The sequence below is a fragment of the Mixophyes fleayi genome, chromosome 3 (genome assembly GCF_038048845.1).
Source record: "Mixophyes fleayi isolate aMixFle1 chromosome 3, aMixFle1.hap1, whole genome shotgun sequence".
Classification (NCBI taxonomy): domain Eukaryota; kingdom Metazoa; phylum Chordata; class Amphibia; order Anura; family Limnodynastidae; genus Mixophyes; species Mixophyes fleayi.
In genome coordinates this window covers 186,889,214-186,909,242 of record NC_134404.1, presented here as the reverse complement: position 1 = coordinate 186,909,242, position 20,029 = coordinate 186,889,214, and the positions used below count along the sequence as shown (strand labels likewise).

General features: G+C 38.0%; 1 protein-coding gene across 1 annotated transcript in view; it reads right to left on the bottom strand.

Annotated features, from left to right (window-relative positions):
- The window catches only part of AFG1L (AFG1 like ATPase), a 93,658-nt gene that overhangs the window by 35,678 nt on the left and 37,951 nt on the right, over window positions 1-20,029 (bottom strand). The window contains exons 5-7 of the mRNA XM_075202882.1: window positions 17,832-17,962; window positions 3,987-4,086; window positions 1,115-1,173 (exon numbers count right to left, since the gene is read on the bottom strand). Coding sequence (XP_075058983.1) covers window positions 1,115-1,173; window positions 3,987-4,086; window positions 17,832-17,962 — 290 coding nt within the window. The remainder of the gene's footprint in view (window positions 1-1,114; window positions 1,174-3,986; window positions 4,087-17,831; window positions 17,963-20,029) is intronic.

Here is a 20,029-nt window from a genome sequence, read left to right as displayed (position 1 = left end):
CACTGTAATTAAATTAAACTCTGCCTTGTTGTTAGAAATGAGAAAAATAGGCAATCAGTACAAATGATGACAGCATACGTTTCTTTCTAAGCTAAGGTGTCCAATACCTGGCCCTATTGTATAACATTTCTACTTTACTTACATGCACTACTTCTTTTTGCAGATAGTATTGTGTGTGTTTAACATCAAATAAGAATGCATCACTATACAAAACAGGTACCTCATTTCTCAGACACTGCATTTACTTGCTGACAAACATGGAGCAATAACAGTTAAGTTTGTAACCTCTTGCACTGTGTTGTTAGCACCATTTGCCCATACCGAATACCAACTGTCTGGGTTTAGACAGGACAGTCTAGATTGGAGGGATCTGTTCCAATCGTCGGCACCTTCGTTCTGCTCACGGTTGCTCTGCCCAACACCTGCCACTGGTGCAGCAATGAATAGGATGTTAGGGGCGGCTTTGCTCTTCAGAAGCACAAGGCATGTCCCCATAGTGCGGAGGCCACACCACATCGCGACATGGCCTCATCAAGTAGTTGCAACTACCTCATTCACAGTCTGTCACGTGTGGTGATGAGAACGGGTGTATGCTCCATATATTTCAATGTAAATTATACACACACATACATATATGTACATATATATGTGTACATGGTGAGTGCAGAGGATCTGTCTGTTTTTGTTTATACAAATGTAAGTCCCATGACTCTTGCACCCCATTCTTTACATTAATTAATTCCAACTTGTGTCAGGTGAGTCCCAGGTCTCCCATGGCTGCTAGTGCTAGGGAAAGACTTGCCTTTAAAAGCTGTGTGCAGGTAAGCCTTAAGCCCAGATAAAATAGCATAGCATTTGATCATGTTAGGACTGACCAGAATGGGAAGACTTTGGCGTAAGTTGGTCAGCTTAACATATATTGCAATATGTGGAACTAACATTCCCTGTTTTTACTATAGAACAGTACTTGGTACAGCATTAATTATGTGTTTAGAGAGTGCAGAGTATCCCTGTTTTCTATATATATATATATATATATATATATAAAAATCAGAGCTCTCATCTAATTAACCCATTTTAGAGAACAAAAAACACAAACACATTCTTCACTTACCTTTAGAACAGCAATGAATGGAACAAAGTTAACTCTCTGAAGTCCGTTTTTATAGAGATCTGAAAGAGACAAGTGTTATTCACTTTACTATACGCCTCTTATAAAAAGTCTGACAAAGGGCTTTTAATATGGAAGAAAATAATTCAACAGTATGATCTTAAATTAGATTATTACCCTTAAGTGTATGTGTGTGTATCATACCACCACTTCTCCTGCCTTCATTGTAAAACTATCAAATTCCATTCAGTTACATATTTCATACAGTCATTTCTAAATTTCTACTTTGATCACTGTATATAGGCGAGTGTATATAGATATCTATCAACAAATAGATGTATGCAATGGCACTTATATACAATGTTAATACTGTACAAGTTCTTAAAGATAATTTTCTCAAACTTTTGCGTGCATAACATTATTTTCAATCTACCTAGTGACATTACGATTGATTCATCTATGGTTGCAGCTGGTTAAGGATGTAAGATTTTGTTCTTGTGCCCCATTATTTATCAGATATATCTGAGTTGCATTCTATTTGGAGCGCTTTCAACTCACATGCATGACTCCAATATGCATTACCAATTAAGACTATTACTATTTTCTGGTTAAAGTGTCTTGAAAGACAGCACAACACAGAATCCCATTGTATCAAACATGTTAGAAAGAACTCACACACAATTCATAGTCAGATTCTTTTCTATAGGAAAAAAAATAACAGAATGTATTCAGTATAAGAGATCATAGATACTCTATGACACTTAAGCAAAAAGACTGTATTGATTAAATTGAAGAGGGTATTTTTAAATATAACACTAATTAGGAAGGTTATGAAGTACACTATTCTCCTCCAATCTCTCACTATTGAGAATATTTTATTTGCATGGTTTTAAAAGCCTTCCTTTGAGAACTGGAAGAATGAAAAATATCTTAAACTTGTGGTATTTTGATACAGCCCAATGCAAACCTTTTTGTTTAATGAACAATATGCTAGAAAAGTGTTCACCACATGGTAACTTGTTCTCATTTAAGTATGTTTTCTAACCGGTGGCAGTTAAACACTGTCAGAGAAGACAGAGTGTTTGGATCTTAGAACAGTAGTATCGTCAGTGAAGAACTAAAACTCTGCTTTAATGATAACGCTACATTAAATAGTAAGAGTACAAATTGATCTTTTAGAAACAGCAGCTTTTTAATATTCACAAATTTTCTCATATTTCAACAAAACACAAAAATGAAAATGAGCAGAAGGAAAAGGCTACATCTTTATATGTTGTTTGTGTTTAAAGATAACTGGGCTTTACAATCATGTACAGCTTCCGTCATATACATTGCTATAAAGCCCACGCCATTTAGCATTATGCAGTCCGTGGAGAGCCTCTAGTTACTGATAACTTATACACAACACAACACATACATACATACATGAGGTATGTCTATTAAATAACGATACTGATTAAATAACTCACCTTTATTTATTGGTATTACAAATTTAAAGTTTGTCCCCTTCAATATACTCCCCATTTGCACTAATACATCGCTGTAGTCTTGTTTTCCACTGGTCGAAGGCATGGAGCAAATCAATTTCTGTCACTTGTTTCAACATATCTGCCGTTTTCTTCTTTACAGCATCAACTGACTCAAAATGTGTCCCTTTAAGCACTGATTTAACTTTTGGGATAAGATAAAAATCGCAAGGTGCTAAATCAGGCGAATATGGAGGATGTTCAAGTGTAGTAATGTGTTTGTCGGTCAAAAACTGCTTCACAGAAAGTGCTGTGTGGGCAGGCGCATTGTCCTGGTGAAGAAAGAAACCATTTTTCCACAGTTGCGGTCGTTTCTTTCTGACTTTTTCTCTCAGCTTTTGCAAAACTTCCTTATAATAATACTGATTAACTGTTGTGTCTTCTGGAACCCACTCTTTCAAAATTACACCCTTGATATCCAAAAAAAACAATGAGCATTGCTTTGAATTTTGACTTGCTTTGACAAGCTTTTTTCATTCTTGGTGATGACGGTGTTTTCCAGTGCATTGACTGTCTTTTGGTTTCAGGATCGTGCTGGAAGATCCAGGTCTCATCACAAGTGATTACTTTATGAAACAGGTTTGGATCTGTGTCAAGTTGCTGCAGAATGTCAGCACAACATTCCTTGCGACGTTCTTTTTGCTCTGGTGTGAGGACCCTTGGGACCATCTTTGCACAAACTTTCGTCATGTTAAGATGCTCACGCAAAATTTTCCATACAGTGTCTGTCAGTGTTCACAGATTCAGCTATCATTCGAACACTGAGTCGGCAGTCTTTTCGAACAATCTGACTGATTTTTTTCTACATTTTCTTCAGTTCTTGAAGTGGAAGGTCGTCCAGGACATTAATTATCTACGACATTCTCACGTCCCTTGCTAAATCTTTTGTGCCACTCAAACACACGCACACGAGACAGGCAGTCATTCCCATAGGCCGTAGTAAGAATTTGAAAACATTCTGTTGGTGTTTTGTGCAATTTTACTAAAAATTTGAAATTGACACGTTGTTCAACTTTTAAACTTAGCATTTTTCGACACTCTACAGAAAACACAACCAAACTAAATGGCGACTCACAATCAACTGAACGTCATAGAGTGTTGCAGCTTGTCATGCAGGTTCAAGGTTACTACGTATGCAGTTATAACCGGTTCTGACTACTTTGTTTACTAGGTGGAATCACAGTCTCGTTATTTAATAGACATACCTCGTACACACACACACATATATATATATATATATATATATATATATATATATATATATATATATATATATATATATATACACACACACACACACACACACGTGTACATTTTTCACTTTATGGCAAGAGTTGCCTGACATATACCTTCAGGGGGCCTGTTGGACGTTGCTACAACAACCACTCCATTTTGAAACAGGTTTTCAAACAGCTGCTTTAGGATCATGGCATCAGCAATATCAGTCACCTGTAAACAAAGTATTAGTTGCAGTAAAATTGCCAAATATATAGAAGTGTTTTAGCATAAAAGGATCCATATATTAGCCCAGATACTACTTCACACAAAAAAGGATAAATAAAACTAGATATATAGATTGATTATTTTTAAACTAAAGTATTGTTTAAATATTTTATAAAATTAAGACCCACAAAATACTGTCAAGGTGGATTCAGAATCTCATAAGCGATATCCTTTTTCCACAATGACCAATACCTTGGGTGAGCATCCGCTCATTACAACTTATATATAATACCCTATGTCACTTAAGGCAGGATTTAATGAATAATTAGGGTTTGTTCACACCTACCTGCTAATGGGTCAGGCACAAAAAAACCTGCTAAAGCTTCAGTTAGTTCTCAAGCGTTTTACCAATTTTCCCAGCACAATTGTGAAAAAACCTTTAGTGGTCGTCTCTCTGCAATTACTACACTTTTCTATATTAAATTCTGGTGGTCTGCCTATAGAGCAATACTACAAAACACCAGAAATGTTAACCATAGCATCAAAACAGTTATACTAAAGTTATAAATACATTTAACAAGTTGGATAAAAGCTAGTGTGAGATGCACAGAAACCACCTGTCTGGCACTAATCTTACAGCAATCCACGGTTATATGTGCCACCTACAGAATAATTTACAGTAGTATTTATTATTACATTTTTTATATACAAGGAGGTACAGGAGATTGTTGAGCTAGGGGTGATCCAGCCATCGCATAGTCCATGGGAGTCCTCCATTGTATTGGTTCCCAAGAAGGACAAGACAACGCGGTTTTGCGTAACTACTGACTGTCGAAGTCAAATAATTGGATATGGTCATTTCAAATTAATATTAATCTGATTGTCTATGTCTGAAATTATGCGAATAGCACGCTATGGCGTGGAGGAATGTAATTAACCACAACACGTGCGAACACTTAAACATTTACACAAACACATACACTTGTAATTAGTTCATATTAAAAATAGTTCCAACACATAGTTTTTTGTAATGAAATATAGCAGAGTTTATAGTTAAATATTATAATGTTATATATACTTTAGTGAGATCTAAGGTTCAGGATACAGGAAACATATCATATCTAGTATCATTCTAATCCCCTATTTATCCTCAGACGTCCAGTTCAATCGCCTAAAGGATTGCACCTTGCGTATGCAAGATATGGATTATAGGGAATAAATGATCAGAATTGTACTTTGTGTATAGTGTAAATAGACCAGTTTGAACCAGCTTTCGGCGGGAAGATTAGTATGCATCTTTTGGAGAGCTGACCCCACCCTTGGAGGGCATCGTTTGAACTGGCCAATGACCTGCATTACACTGGAGCTTCCTGAAGCCTGAACCTATGGAAAGATGCCAAATCATCTGTATTGTTTTCACTGTATCACTTAACTGTATATAAGCAGTAGCTCTGGGTCCAGTAGGTTCTTTTGACCACAGACTTCAGGATTGAATGACTGTAAGCTGGATCCAGAGTGCCTGCGTATGTAATCGTCTGTACTTATATTATTGAATTATTATTCTTTCGCATTGTGCGCTGGAGCCACAACAATCGCAGTGGACAATAATTATTAGTAAGTGATGAAATAATTTTAATATGCCGGTTGAATGAGATGACCATGTCTGATGCCTATCTCCCACCCCGAATTGACACTCTGATAGACGGAGTTAGCTGGAGCAAAGTATATTTTTACTTTTGACTTGAGCAAGGGGTATTGGCAGACACCGTTGGCCCCTTAGGCTCAGGAACGGTCGTGCATTCATCACCCCATTTGGCTTGTTCAAATTTAAGTCCATGCCATTTGGGATGAAGAATGCGCCAGCCATCTTCCAGCTTGTGATTGATCACCTGCTGGAAGGGTGTAAAGGCTTGGCTCAGGCTTACTTGGATGACATTGCCATTTTCTGTAAATCCTGGGAGGATCATCTGAAACATGTAGGGCAAGTGTTGGAGAAAATTCAGTGGGCAGGTCTGACAATAAGAGCAGACAAGTGTCAAATGGAAATGTCAGAGGTGCAGTACCTGGGTCATCCTGTAGGGTTAAGCCAGAACCAGCTAAGGTAGAGGCAATTCGAGACTGGTCCCAGCTCACGACCCAAACACAAGTACTGGCCTTGTTAGGGACCTCAGGATACTACAGACATTTTGTCCCAGACTTAAGTATTGTAGCGAAGCCCCTGACAGATCTCACTAAGAAGAAACCCCCCAAAAGAAGTTGACTGGACACCCACTTTTGAGCTGGTATTTCAGTCGTTAAAGGAAGCCCTGGTTCGTGCTCCAGTACTGTTGATGCCCAATTATGACAAGGACTATTGTGCAAACTGATGTGTCAGAGTATGGACTGGGAGCAGTACTTAGCCAGGTGGGGCCAGATAGGCAGGAGCACCATGTGGTCTATTTGAGCAGAAAACTGCTAAACTGGGAGGTGAGGTATGCCACAATTGAGAAGGAATGTTTGGCCATTGTTTTGGCAGTGAAAAAACTTCAACCTTATCTATATGTAGACATTTTATTATGGGGACTGATCATAATCCTTTAAAGTGGCTACAACACACTTTAGGGGAAAATGGCAGATTGTTGCGCTGGAGCCTTGCCCTTCAAATTTATGACTTTTACAAGCAAGGAAAGGCTCACAGCAATGCGGATGGACTGTCTCTGCAGGAAGAGCCGGATCCTCCGGGTCACCTCCTGTAACCCTAAGAAACTACGGAACCAGGAACCAAATCGTGGAGAGAAAAAAAAAAAAAAAGGCAGCATGCCTCCACCCAGGGACTGGCTGGGCAGTTGGGGGGTATTTGCCCCCCGGGCCACTCATAGTAGGCTACCTGCATTTTTTTTCTTTAATATAATAAAGCTAATAGGATGCTGAGCAGAATCTTGCCCCCCAAGGCTAAAATTTGCCAGCCAGTCCCTGTCTCCTCCTTTTTATAACTAGCACGACTGGCAAGATTTTGGGAAGACCTGAAGAGTGGGAGTTTCCCAATCCACGTTAACCAGACTCTGACCTGAGAGTTGACAAAAGACAAAAAAAAAAACCAACAAAGCAATAACAAAACAAAACCCCAAAAGCCATATACCTTTACAAATCACAAGCATGCAACTAGCACTAAAAATCATATGGGAACTCTTATCACTCTTTGATGCACAGGGGAACAAGTGGAGCAAGAAAGGTGGCCACTACGGCAACCCACACAGTCCCTAAGTAACATGAAAGGGTTCTATAAGATCCACTGTTATTACACAAACCAAAATTAGAGCGATAATAATTTTGGCAAACACTTCCTACTACTATATTTTAAAACCTATTTATTTTTGGCTGGTCTTCTTTTCTTCAAGTCTTTTTTTATGTTATTTCCTCCTGTTCTTTCACTGTATTATTTGTTTTGTGCTTTTGTTGTTAGCTTTCTGAATCTGTGCCACTAGGCACATGATCTAATATATGTGTATCCTAGTTCAAAGCATTAATAGTTTAAAACCGGATTTTATAGAACCTTCACAAAGCCACAGGAAATGGTAGTGGTGGGTTTGGCCTCAAAACAATGATGATTATTTACTTTAAATTGCTTACAGCAATCAGACATTTGCTTTTATTATAAAATGGCAAATACTAACTATTAATTGGTAAGCCTGGCTTTGGTGCACAATTCAGCAATGTTGGTAAATAACTCTCAGTGCCAGCAAATGAATAAATCTAACAAATATTATTTTGAATTAGAGGTTTTCTTTTTCATTTTTCTTAAAGGCAATTAAATGTTAGACATGCTTAATAATTATCGTGTTTAGGCGCAAAGTTTCCCTTTACAAGGCAGCGCCGCTTTAAATTTAAGCCCTGAAGACGCTGAACTCGCCGGAGATGAAGAATCCGGAGGTTCATACATTTACCCCCAGGTTGCCTAAAAACGATTACACTAGACACCAACGCAGATGATACACTCCTCATTAAGCAAGAAACTACATTTTAACCTCTTCTTTCACTGTCGCAGATACAGGGTCTATGTCGGTGGCTGTCACACAATTAAAAGGCTACCGAGGTATATTCTATGTCCCACTGCGTGGCTCTTCCTTGAACCAGGGGGTTGGGGGGTGTGGTTTTAACAAAAAAAACCTAATACTTTACACAGTAGGCCTTTGTCAGCTAAAGGGTTAATGATGGCTGATGGTAGATCCCCTTTAAAACAGTTGAATTACTTTTTAATGCAGGGTATGCCAAAATTACAGTATTCAGTATTTGTGCTGAAATTATATAACTTCCCAAAGTACCTTCTTCATCTCCCCTGTTGAATTTAGCAGCCTTAAATGCCCTTGATAGTGGCTAAGCTAAAACTTAGCAAACCAGCTAGAACTAAAGTTTATTTTCAAATTAACTATGCACGGTTAAACCCATTATCTTTCACTAAAATAATACAAGTACTTACTACAGTCAGAACATACATGAGGGTGATCCAGTTAATTAAAGCCAACATAATGAACAACAGAATAAAAATGAATGTTATTTTACATCCCTATTTTTCTCTAGGTATACATACTGAAAGATGAGGCGACACTAGGTTATAGCACTTTAGTCAGCTACTTGTCCTCCGTCATGGAGTGGAATAAAATGATATGGAAACTATTATAAGCTAACTGAACAACACAATTCAGCAGATGGCCCAACTGAAATACATGTAGCTTCATAGTGAGGCAAAGCTTTATTCTTTTGGTCTGAAACAATTGTTCATTGTCACTTCCTCAATAGACCTTAACCTGTAACCTCACAACAGCCCGGTGTGCTTTAGAAAACAAGTACACTTCAAAAACCCACCAAGTGCACAATTTTCTTTATTACATGAGAAAATAAAAAATTACAACATTTACACTGATTAACTGCATGAAGGCCTTTGTGATGCCTGTAATATCAATACGAATATTATTATTCTGCACACCTGCTAACAATGGCTTTCTTCTTTTTAATGTTCATGTACACACTATATTGAGAGGAAAGAGGTGTGTGTCTGAGTTAGAGGTGTGGCTTTTATATCCTCTTTTATTTATATGGCACCCCAAGATTTCTGCAGTGCCGTACAGATTACAAACCATAGACCATACATGGTGTAACAACACAGAACAAAAAACAAGTAATACCAAGACTACAAAAGCTCCAAGCATAGCTAGTACATGTGAAGTTGGAGCAGAAGAATAGGTACAGAGACAGGAGGGAAGAAGGCCTGCTCATGAGAGTTTACATCCTAAAAGGAGGGCAAACAGAAAGCAGGCACAAGGGGGAGTCAGTGGAGGCGATCTAGCGCCAGAGGAGCACATAAATGGATGGGGGAAGAGAGAGGTGAGGAACTCAAGCATGGAGAGATGGTTAGGTGGATGGATGGTAGGCTCTGAAGAACAGTTGAGTTTTAAGTCCCTGTTTGAAGGTGCACAGACTAGGAGAGAGTTGGAGAAATATGGGGCAGTGGAGTGGGAGAGAGCCTTGTAGGTGAGGGTGAGGAGTTTGAAAAAGGTTTTGTAGGGGAAAAGGAGCCAGTGTAAGGCAAGGAAGAGTCAGAGCAGCGTGAAAGGAAGATAAGTCTGGAAGCTGAATTAAGTATAGAACGAAGGGGAGCGAGGGAGGCCGGTGACAGTAAGTTACAGTAAGTGCATGGATAATCGTTTTGGTGGCATCCTGGGTGGCCAAATGCAGGTGATGTTGTGAAATTGGAGGCAAAAAGATTGGGCAAGAGATTGATTGTGAGGGGACAAAGGAGAGGGAAAAGTCGATTGTGATGCCCAGGAAGTGAAGTTGGGGAAAAGATGAGATGGTGGTATTGTTAACGGTGGTAGAGAAGTCAAAGTAAAGATCTAGAAGGAGAGACAATGAGTTCGGTTTTGGCAATATTTATTTTGAGAAGACATTAGGACAGTGTTGGCTAACCTGTGACACTCCAGGTGTTGTGCAACTACAAGTCCCAGCATGCTTTTCCAATATATAGCAGCTTATTTCTGGAAGGGTATGCTGGGACTTGTAGTTTCACAACACAAGGAGTGTCATAGGTTAGCCAACACTGCATTAGGACATCCAAGAGGAGATGATGGAAAGGCAATCAGATACATGAGAGAGGAGGGGAGGGAAAAGACCTGGAGAAGAGAGGTAGAGTTTAATGTCATTGGCGTAAAGTGGAGATCGAAGGAAGTAAAGATTTGACCCAGGAAGGTGGAGTACAGTGAAAAGAGTAGAGGGTCTAGAACAGAGTTCCGCAGAAGAGTATGAGGGGTGAAACAGGGGTGGATACAGAGAAGGAGTGTTTGGCTGGGTATGAGGTGAACTATGCAAGGACGTAGCTAAAGAGGCCAAAAGAAAGAAAGGTCTGCAGCAGGAATAATTTAGAGGCATAGGTGAGAATCTAAATGGAGCAGTAGTTAGAGAGTGAGGTGGGGTCAAGATTGCTTTGCTTTGAGAATGAGAGAGATATGTGCATGTTTAAAGGATGTGGGGACAATGCAGTGGAAATTGACAAATTGAAGAGCAAGGTAGGAGCAGGCAGTGGGGGAGAGGGAGTAATGGAGGTAAGAGGGCATGGGATCCAGGTGGCCTGTAGGCGGGGGAGAGGAAAGAATGAGGGAGTGGACTGAAGTAGGACGGAAGAAGCACCAGAGTTATTTGCTGGAGTATGTTGGAGTGAAGGGTGTGGCAGGAGAATGATGCGAGGAGGAGATATTGATTCCAACTGTCTCAATTTTGGAGGAGAAAGAAGGAGGCAAAGTTGGTGGCAGAGAGGAGAGCGGGATGGGGGGGGGGAGTGGAAAGGGTTGAACAGGCAGCGGGGAATGGGGGACTGATAAAGAAGAAGGAATTAAAGAAGGTTTATTTAGTGAAGGTGAGGGCATAGCTATAGGAAGAGAGGATACATTTGAAGTGAAGGAAATCAGCCAGGGAGCGAGATTTCCTCCAGATGCATTCAACGGCACATGTGCACTTTTGAAAGAAGCAGGTAAATTTGGAGTGCCAAGATTAGAGTTACAGTGGTTAGAGTTTAACTGAAGAGAAGTTATAGTGAGGCCAACTGTGGCACTGAACAAGTTACAGAAGTTAGTAGTTCTACGGAAATAATGTACGAGTCTAAAATTTCCAAGGCATTCCATAAAAGTACATTTAGTAGGTCTTAAGGAATATGCTGGGAATGAAAAAAATATCCTAGCCTGCAGAGAGTTTGCAAAACACCATGTAGAAGATACTGCAGTGATGTGGTAGAAAGTTCTGTGGTGAAATTTGGAACTTTTTGATCAGAATGCTAAGCGTTATGTATGGCGCAAATAATTGCACATTAGTTATCCCCACTGTTTAGCATGACAGTGGTAGGATCAATTTACGGGGATGCTTTTCAGGGAAAGGGACTGCTAATCAACATACAAATATGCTACCACTGTTTAGCATGGCAGTGGCAGCATAATGTTATGGGGATAAATTGCAGCAGCAGGAACTGACAAATCCTAGAAAAAAAAAAACCCAAAAAAAAGTCTACTCAAAGGCTCAACCTGGAGAGGAAGTTTGTCTTTCAATAGAAGAAAGATCCAAAATCACAATGCAAAAGAACACAAAGAAAATGGAAGTCCTTCAAGTGGCTCAGTCCTAACTTTAATCCCATCAAAAATCTCTGATAACCTGAAAACTTTCTGCTAATCGCCACTGTCCAACTAACTTGACCCAGTTTAAGCAACTTTGCATGAAGGAATGAGCAAATATTTCTCTACCTAGCACTCAAAGATTATAGAGCCTAATCTAAAAAGAATATTAACAGTAATAGCTGGCAGATGGCATTGGACTGTGTTGGGTATAAAGCTGATATGCTAGACACAATGCTGCATATGGTAGGCATAGGACTACATAAGGTGGGCATGAGGCTTTTATGCTGGGCTCAGGGCTGTTTATAGGGGGCAAATAATAGTTTGTTTTGTGGTTTGGTTTGTTTTACACATTTTATTGTTATATTTCAGTCTATTTTTCTAATAGACTGATGAGTATGAATAAAATTGTTGTGTGATATGCTGTCTATACATATAGCCAGTTATCGAAATGGGGGTGTATACGGTGGTATGCCATACCACCACTTCTCCTACTGCCTTCATTATTAAAGTCATTTTATCGTTTACCAATAACCATTGTCTGCTGTGATTTGTGTGGTTCCAACTCACAAAGCGATTTATTAGCAAATTCAAAAGAATAACAATTAAATAAATAAGTACAGCCAATACATACACCGCACTCTGCTGGATCCAGCTTACAGTCATTCAATCATGAAGACTGTGGTCAAAGAGACTGAATGCTGGTTCCAGAGAGCAAAATATATATACATTTGGTGTTACAGTAACAAAACAGATGACTTGGAATATTTCCATAGGTTCAGGCTCTAGGACATTCCAGTATAGCGTAGTTCATAGGTCAGTTCAAACGACGCCCTCCAAGGGTGGAGGCAGCTCTCCAACAGCTGCATACTAATCTTCCTGCCGAAAGCTTGTTCAAACTGGTCTATTTCCATTACACAGACAATACCATTCTGATCATTTATTCCCTATATTCTATAACTAGCATATGCAAGGCGCGATCTCATAGCCGATGGGACCGGATCACCAAGGATAAATAGGGGATTAGAATGACACCAAACGTGATATGTTTCCTGTAACCTGAACCTTAGCTCTCAATCAAAAAGTGCTTCTAACATTATCATATTTAACTACAAATTTAATAACATTTGTTTAAAAACAACTGTGGGTTGAAACTATTATAAAAAAATTAACTATGTACAAGAATGTGTAAGTGTATGTGTGCGTTGTTTATCGTGCAATTGCGTCATAACAAGTGGCGTACTAATCGCATGGTAAAACAATATCAATATAGTTTCTTTCATCCAATTAATTTACTTCGACAATATATATATTTACATATAGCTCTCTCTCTCTCTATATATCTCTATCTAGATATCGATATATTTATATATCTATATCTCTATATCTATATCTCTACCCATCTATGTGTAAGACAATAAGACCTTACAAATCTCAGACTATAAGGACAGCAACAGACACCAAGAATAAAAAGGTGTGACTCAGTTTGCCATGCACAGAATATAATCTGTTCACCAGAAAGACCTCAAAACAATTATGTTTAATTTGCCCAAGTCTTGACACAGTAATAGACATGAAATATAAATAGATAAAGTAATACACTGGTGTGATTTTAAAACGCAACTCCAGGACAGAGGTTGTGAAATGCATGCTAGTACAAGAGCATTATAGAGCAGCTTCAGATAATTGGTATGCAATTTATGTGCATTTAACACCTTTTTATATCATAATACAGTTGTAACAATTTCCCTTTTGTAAAGACAAACTACTTCTGAACCAGTGTTTGGAAAGCTCTATAATAACATTTGGATTATATGACTGGCAGAAATATATCAAAGTGATAGATGAAAAAAATAAAAAAACACTGAATAGATGCCTGAGGCTATAATGTAGTGTTTTGATGCTGCAAGATTCAGATGCCTTTTGCCTTAGGAGAAAAATTGAGTTGTTTAAGCTATCTAATTAATAAAGCAAGAGTCACTTGATGTGCTTGCTTGCCAATTTACTCTCTTTTGATCTTGTCCCCTTACTTATGCTGTAAAATTACAGCTCTGTTTCAAAGCGGTAGAAGCAGAAAAACAATGGGCGACATATTCTTGTAATAGTTTTTTTTTTTTATGTTTTTTTTTTAGTATCCAGCATTCATTATACTGTAGAACAAAAGAGAAGGCTACAAATTACCACTAATGGCAGTCTACTAATGAAGAGAATGGAGAAATTTCATTAGCATTTAAGAGAAAAGATTTATTATGACCTAGAGTTGCTTTCTATTATGACTCACTTAAGTAAAGAAAAAAAGAAAAAGAAAAATCTAATAGTTAATTTACATGTGTAAGTGCCTGGGACTCTGTCATCTGCTGATTGGTACAGAGCCACATAATGAATAGCAAATACAAGCATATATAACCAGTAATTAGTGTTGGCACAAAAGATGTGCATCCTGTATGAAATTTAAGATTTTTTATTTATTTATTACAGGTATATTTTAACATGTAGGAATAATTAGGACTCATATGTTTGCAGCACCCGATAACTTTCATCTTGTTAATGGCAGATTTAGAATATGTTGCTAGTATTTCTTGACAACCAAAATAATCTGCATTGATAGGCCTTATTTAAAAGAATTTCAAATCTAAAGTTAAAAGTACCTTATTTTGTAATTAAAAATACACTAAAATCCCCAGGCCCAGATGGTCTTCCAAATTCAGACTACAAATTTTTTTCAAAACGTTCTCATGCCGCATCTCATGAACCCACTTTTTATGGATCAAATAAAAATATGTAACACAATGTTGGGAGCCCACATTACCCTGGTCCACAAACCAGACAAAGACCCCAACCCACGGTCAAGATGTAGTCCTATTTTACCAATCACTTCAGATCTTAAAATATTTAACAATATTCTGGCTGATAGACTAAACTCTATTATTGACCCAAACGAGGAAGTTTATAAACTTAATTAATATAGCCAAGTCTAGACCTTCTCCCGACTCTTTCTAGACACTGAGAAGAAGGCCTTTGACAGGATTGCATGCCATTTATGATGGCCTCATTGAGGGCTTTCAGGATCTCTGGTTCCTTCTTAAAAGGAGTCTTAGCACTCTCTCAGCAACCCTAAAGCTCCCAGGCATCTCCAATTCCATAATTCCTATAAAAAACGATACAAGGCAGTGGGTACTCAAAATCTCCATAACTATTTCCCATTTCCATAGAATCTTTGGCCTTAAAAATCTATAGAAACCCAGATATCTCCATTATTGCCATTTAAACAAGGAATACAAACTTCTATTATTTGCAGATGACAATACTCATGTTTTCTAAACCATTATAATCCCTACCCAACGTGTTCAGACATGGGTCTTGAGGCCTATGTGACAATTAGAGAGCAAGTGTAACCTTATTAGTCAAGCCCTCTGATTGTGGGAACGTATTCTCACAAATATGATCCGAGAGGTATCTCCATCCATTCTGACCACAGTTTTCGGGAATGCTAACTTTCCACCTGCTCATTTGCAATCTAGGGGATAAAAACCTCTTCCATTTCCTCCCATGAAAGACACTGAACATATCCAAGAAAGTTAAAACCTACCTGTAAATATGCACTTCCATTTCTCCTAATCCCTCGGGGGTTCTCTCCCATCACAATATGTGAATGCTTATGTATAACAACATCCCCACTTTTTCAAACCCGCATCATAGTAAATCTATCCCTAAGCCTCAGCAAAATCTAAGTTTCACAGATTTTGTCTGCAGTTACATACCAAATTGCATCTCACTGGAAATCCCAGTCGACTCCCGTTGCAGAACACACTATGAATAAAATGTGTTTTTTTGCACAAATGGAAACACTAGCTGCCATGCTCTCTCAAAGTATGAGCCAATTCTATAAACTCTGGGGACAGTAGTTCAATCTAAACGATAGCTAACCTGCTCCTTATGAGTATATTATTATTTTTGTGTTCCCTATTAGGCCTATTACAATGTTCCACATGTCCATAAAGTTTAAGCACCACTACTGAAGATTGCTATGATCATTATTTATCTGTTGACATGTGATAATTTTATCTATACATGCTACAGATGTCAGTATATTTAAACCACTGTGAGCTTCCACCCGCCCCCCCTCCCTTTCCCAATTTCTTTATTTTTTCCATCCCGCCCATCACCTTTGGTTTAAATATATTTTCTTGTTTATACGCAAAAATCATCTGTTAGTGTCTCCGGGGTTTCACTATTTTCTTTTTATCCCCCTGACATCTGTTGATAGATTTTCCCTAGACGCACTGATATTTTCCTTTACATTATGTATGTTCCTCTTTGTATTTGCTACAATTCTTTTGCTTTGTTGCTTGTATCTGCGATTGACCAGTACAAATAAAAAAATTCTAAAAAATAAATAAATTAAAAAAAATAGAATAAAATTTGAAATACAAAAAAGAAATGGATGGGGAGTGAGTGCTCATCCCTCCATGGCAGTAACTAAGGCTGGGCGACAGGGGCGACCGCCCAGGGCGCAACGCTGAAGGGGGCGCAATTTAGGAATATTTTAGGTTAATTTGGTTAAAATTGAGGGCTAGGTGGGCGACATTTGTCTTTCTCGCCCCGGGCGCTAGAATTCTCTGGAACGGCTCTGCATCCCTCCAGATAGATCATTTAAACTTTGGCTAAGGTATACAAATACAATTTTTGAATATGATTTTTGCTACTTAAACATGTGACTGAGAAATGTAATACTTCCGACAGATAAAGAACTATTAGCACATTCTTGAAGTGGAGCAAACAACATTGTCTTTACCCCTGTATTTGTCGTCATGTCACAACTGGCAAGGACTGATGCGAATGTTACCGCTCATCTAATACCCTGCAAATAGCTGCTGCAGTAATTATCAAGCATGCAGCTTTTATAAGGCAGTCAGGTATGCAACGGGTCACAAGCCTAGTGTGTATTTCTGATTATCAAGGTCCACATTTTTATAAACGACACTCTCAACCAGCAACCCATATAGCTCTTGCAAGATAGGCAGAACGAAGAGGCTGAATTCAATACTGCAGGGGCTGATGTGGAAAGCACAAATCATACATAAAACTCATACATAAAATTTCTAAAAAAATTAAACATTCATATTTATTTAAATCTGTCCAGTATACTATATTTCACATTCTTTTACTTTTACCTAAACTATACCATAGACATGTGGCTTGACAATGTTAGCAATAATTGTTAAAAGTTGCATTAGCCTGCTTGTAAAGAATATAATGTAATGCAGTAACAAACACAAGAGATAATATTTATGAAAGCAAAAGTCACATATTCCGTATAAAATGTAATTAAATACAACCCTTCCCCTCCACCCCCATCAGTTACCGATTTATAAATTGAAAGGAGCAATCTTCTTTCCTATAGTCCAAATTGAAGTGAGAATTAAGAAACCCAAATTAAGGGCTGCAACATGACATAATATAGCCACAACTACTATAAGCTGGAGGGGTCAATGCACAAAAAGTCAGTAGCAGCTATATTGGGCTGCTGGTGTCATCATCATCAGTAATATATATGTGGCCTCCAGTACCTGTAAAAGATACGGTTCCCAAAAAGTATATCTGGAGATGCAGAAAAATCTAATTATTCTGTATTCCCAAGTGGTGTGCTACACTTACATGTACACACCCTTCTTGTAATCAACTCACGCTTCCCTGCACCTGCTTCACCTCTCCGGGCATATTGGGCCGCAAGTCAAATATATACTCAAATGTAAAGACGCATTTTGGTATGTAGGCCCAGTAGAGAAATGCAGATTTTTATGTCCCACAAATGTCCAGTCATAAATGTGGCCCAGTGTGAATGAATGCCAAAGAAATGCCATATTTGTAGGCCATAAATGTCAAGCAATCATGATAAAAATTCAAATGGGACGGTTTAGTTGTTTTTGATGAGGAATACCTGAAAATGGAGTGGGCCAATTGGTGCAGTCAACGAACTGTATGACATGATCCCGTCACCTGGACAGCTAGCCAGACAACAGCATCTTGGAAATTTGGCTACACTCATGTGGGAAAAAAAGGGACAACACCAATATTTATGTGCTCAGGCAATAAAACGATTATTTAATTTCCACTCACCTGAAATTCATCAAAGCACAGCAAACACGCTTCTTCACTTAGTTCCTCAGCTATTGGGGCAATAGGGTCATACGTTTTGGACATGAATCCTGCCTTCCTTTTTGGTAAAGTTTTCTTAAGTCTGTGTATCCCTATATGAAAAAAAGCAATTTACTTTTTACACAGTGCTGTTTCGTAGTAATACATTAAGCACCAAATCTCTAATGAAACTGAAATGTAGTCGTGCATAATTCTAATTTTGAGTAAAGTAAAGCGTAAGGTTTAAAAACACATTAAGAATCGAAAGGCACTACCAGTACCATGTTGGTAGATCAGCATCTTTAAGAGTGGTTAAGACATACTGGTAATCCAAATGTAGACTAGGTAATGCTTAACACTTTTAAAAATTACATTTCACGGTAAAGAGCGGAATGATGATCTAATGGCAACATTATGGCCATTTTTTACATATTAATAAGACTGGTACTTCTGCAACATCCAGAAGGCTCAAGACAATCTCCCATTCTCTTGCTTGAATACATATAATACATGAAGTAAATTTTTAGTCTCTAGGCTGAACATTAATTAAAAAAAAATAAAAAAATAATAATAATAATAAAAATAAAATAATAATAATAATAATAATAATAATAATAATATATATATATATATATATTTTAATGACAATCTTTTTATTTTGTATTTTCAAAAAGGTATACCAATAAAGTGTCTACAAACAAGTATATCCAAATACAAAGTATATGTTCATTAGGGTAATTCCAACTCCAATGCTGTATAAATGCAGGAACAAATAGAAGTGAACATTAATAACTTAATGCAGTGCAGTCATGTCAATGAGTGATAATATGGAAGATATTGAGTATCCATGATGTTTCTAAATCTCCAAACATGGAGCTTTTCGTCCACTTCTGAGACTTTTGACCTAGAATCGATCAAGCTTCATTCAGCACAGCAATTGAAGATGAAAAGACATCAGCTTTGGTTGCTGCCTGGAAAGAGGACATAATTAAGTTTGCAGTTGCTCATTTGGAGAAAATTCCAGCCGAGAGATGATTACAGTGAGCTATTGGAACTCACCATAATTTTCTTGGGAGGCATTCCTCCACATGGATTACATTTCATATTTCCAGTAGCTATCCATCAGACTCGCTGGATGGCCCTGGCCATTTATTCCATCAAGATGTGGCTGCTCCGCAACAAGTACAATCCACAGCAGCCAGGGTTCAGCGAGTCATGGAAGACTCGCAGGATATCGTACTGTAGCAAAGTTTGGCATCATCTACAGGTAGCTTGTCTGTTCATTACTGCCATTTAAGTGAGATACTGGTTTCAGAGCTCATCACCAACTGCAGCTCCAAGGAATGACCTTGCCTTGTTAAATGCACTGACTGTGTATCCAAACAAAGAAGTTGCAACTGTAGCCAAAAAGGCATTTAACAACCATCAATGGTATCTTTCAGAAATACTGGTTGGTTTCAGTTTCTTTGATGATGAAGTGTCAACAGAAAAAAAAAACCCACAAAAAAACCCAAAAAAAACAAACAAAAATTATGGCTGCTGCTATCAAACACTCAGATAGATCTGACAATCCTATGAAACTTATTCCACCAGTTCTTCAGCCAGCAACAAAGGGTTTACATAACTTCATCACAAGATCAACACCTAGTTTGTTCAAAATTCTTGGTCTGTTTGGAATTCCTGGAGTATGACCAGGCGGAATGGCAAAACCTTGAATCATACCAAAACAGTCAAAAGATTGCAGACTCAGTGAAGGTAGTAAATGATCTTGCTGAGAGAGGTATGGCGCTAATTCAAGAATTCTATGCTTCGATAACACGAAACGAGGAACAGAAGCAGTTCTTTTTTCAGTTGGTGGAGGAGCATCACAGTAAGCTCTGCACGCCAACAAAAACTGTTGCCATCAAGAGATCATTATCAAAGTGACTAACGTAAACTTGGGGATTGTTTAAAATATTTGATGAACAAAACATTAATATTTAATATATTATGAAACAAATTACCGTTCTGCATTATCGCAATGTAATCCTCACATATTATAAACTTTGGTTGAGTTGTGCAAGTTCTAAATATAATATGATTTCAAAATAAAAATCATTTTTTTTTTCACATAATGGCACATTTTGGTGGGTTGGTGGTTGTCATTTTCAAACAAAGATTTTTTGGAATCACCCTAATTG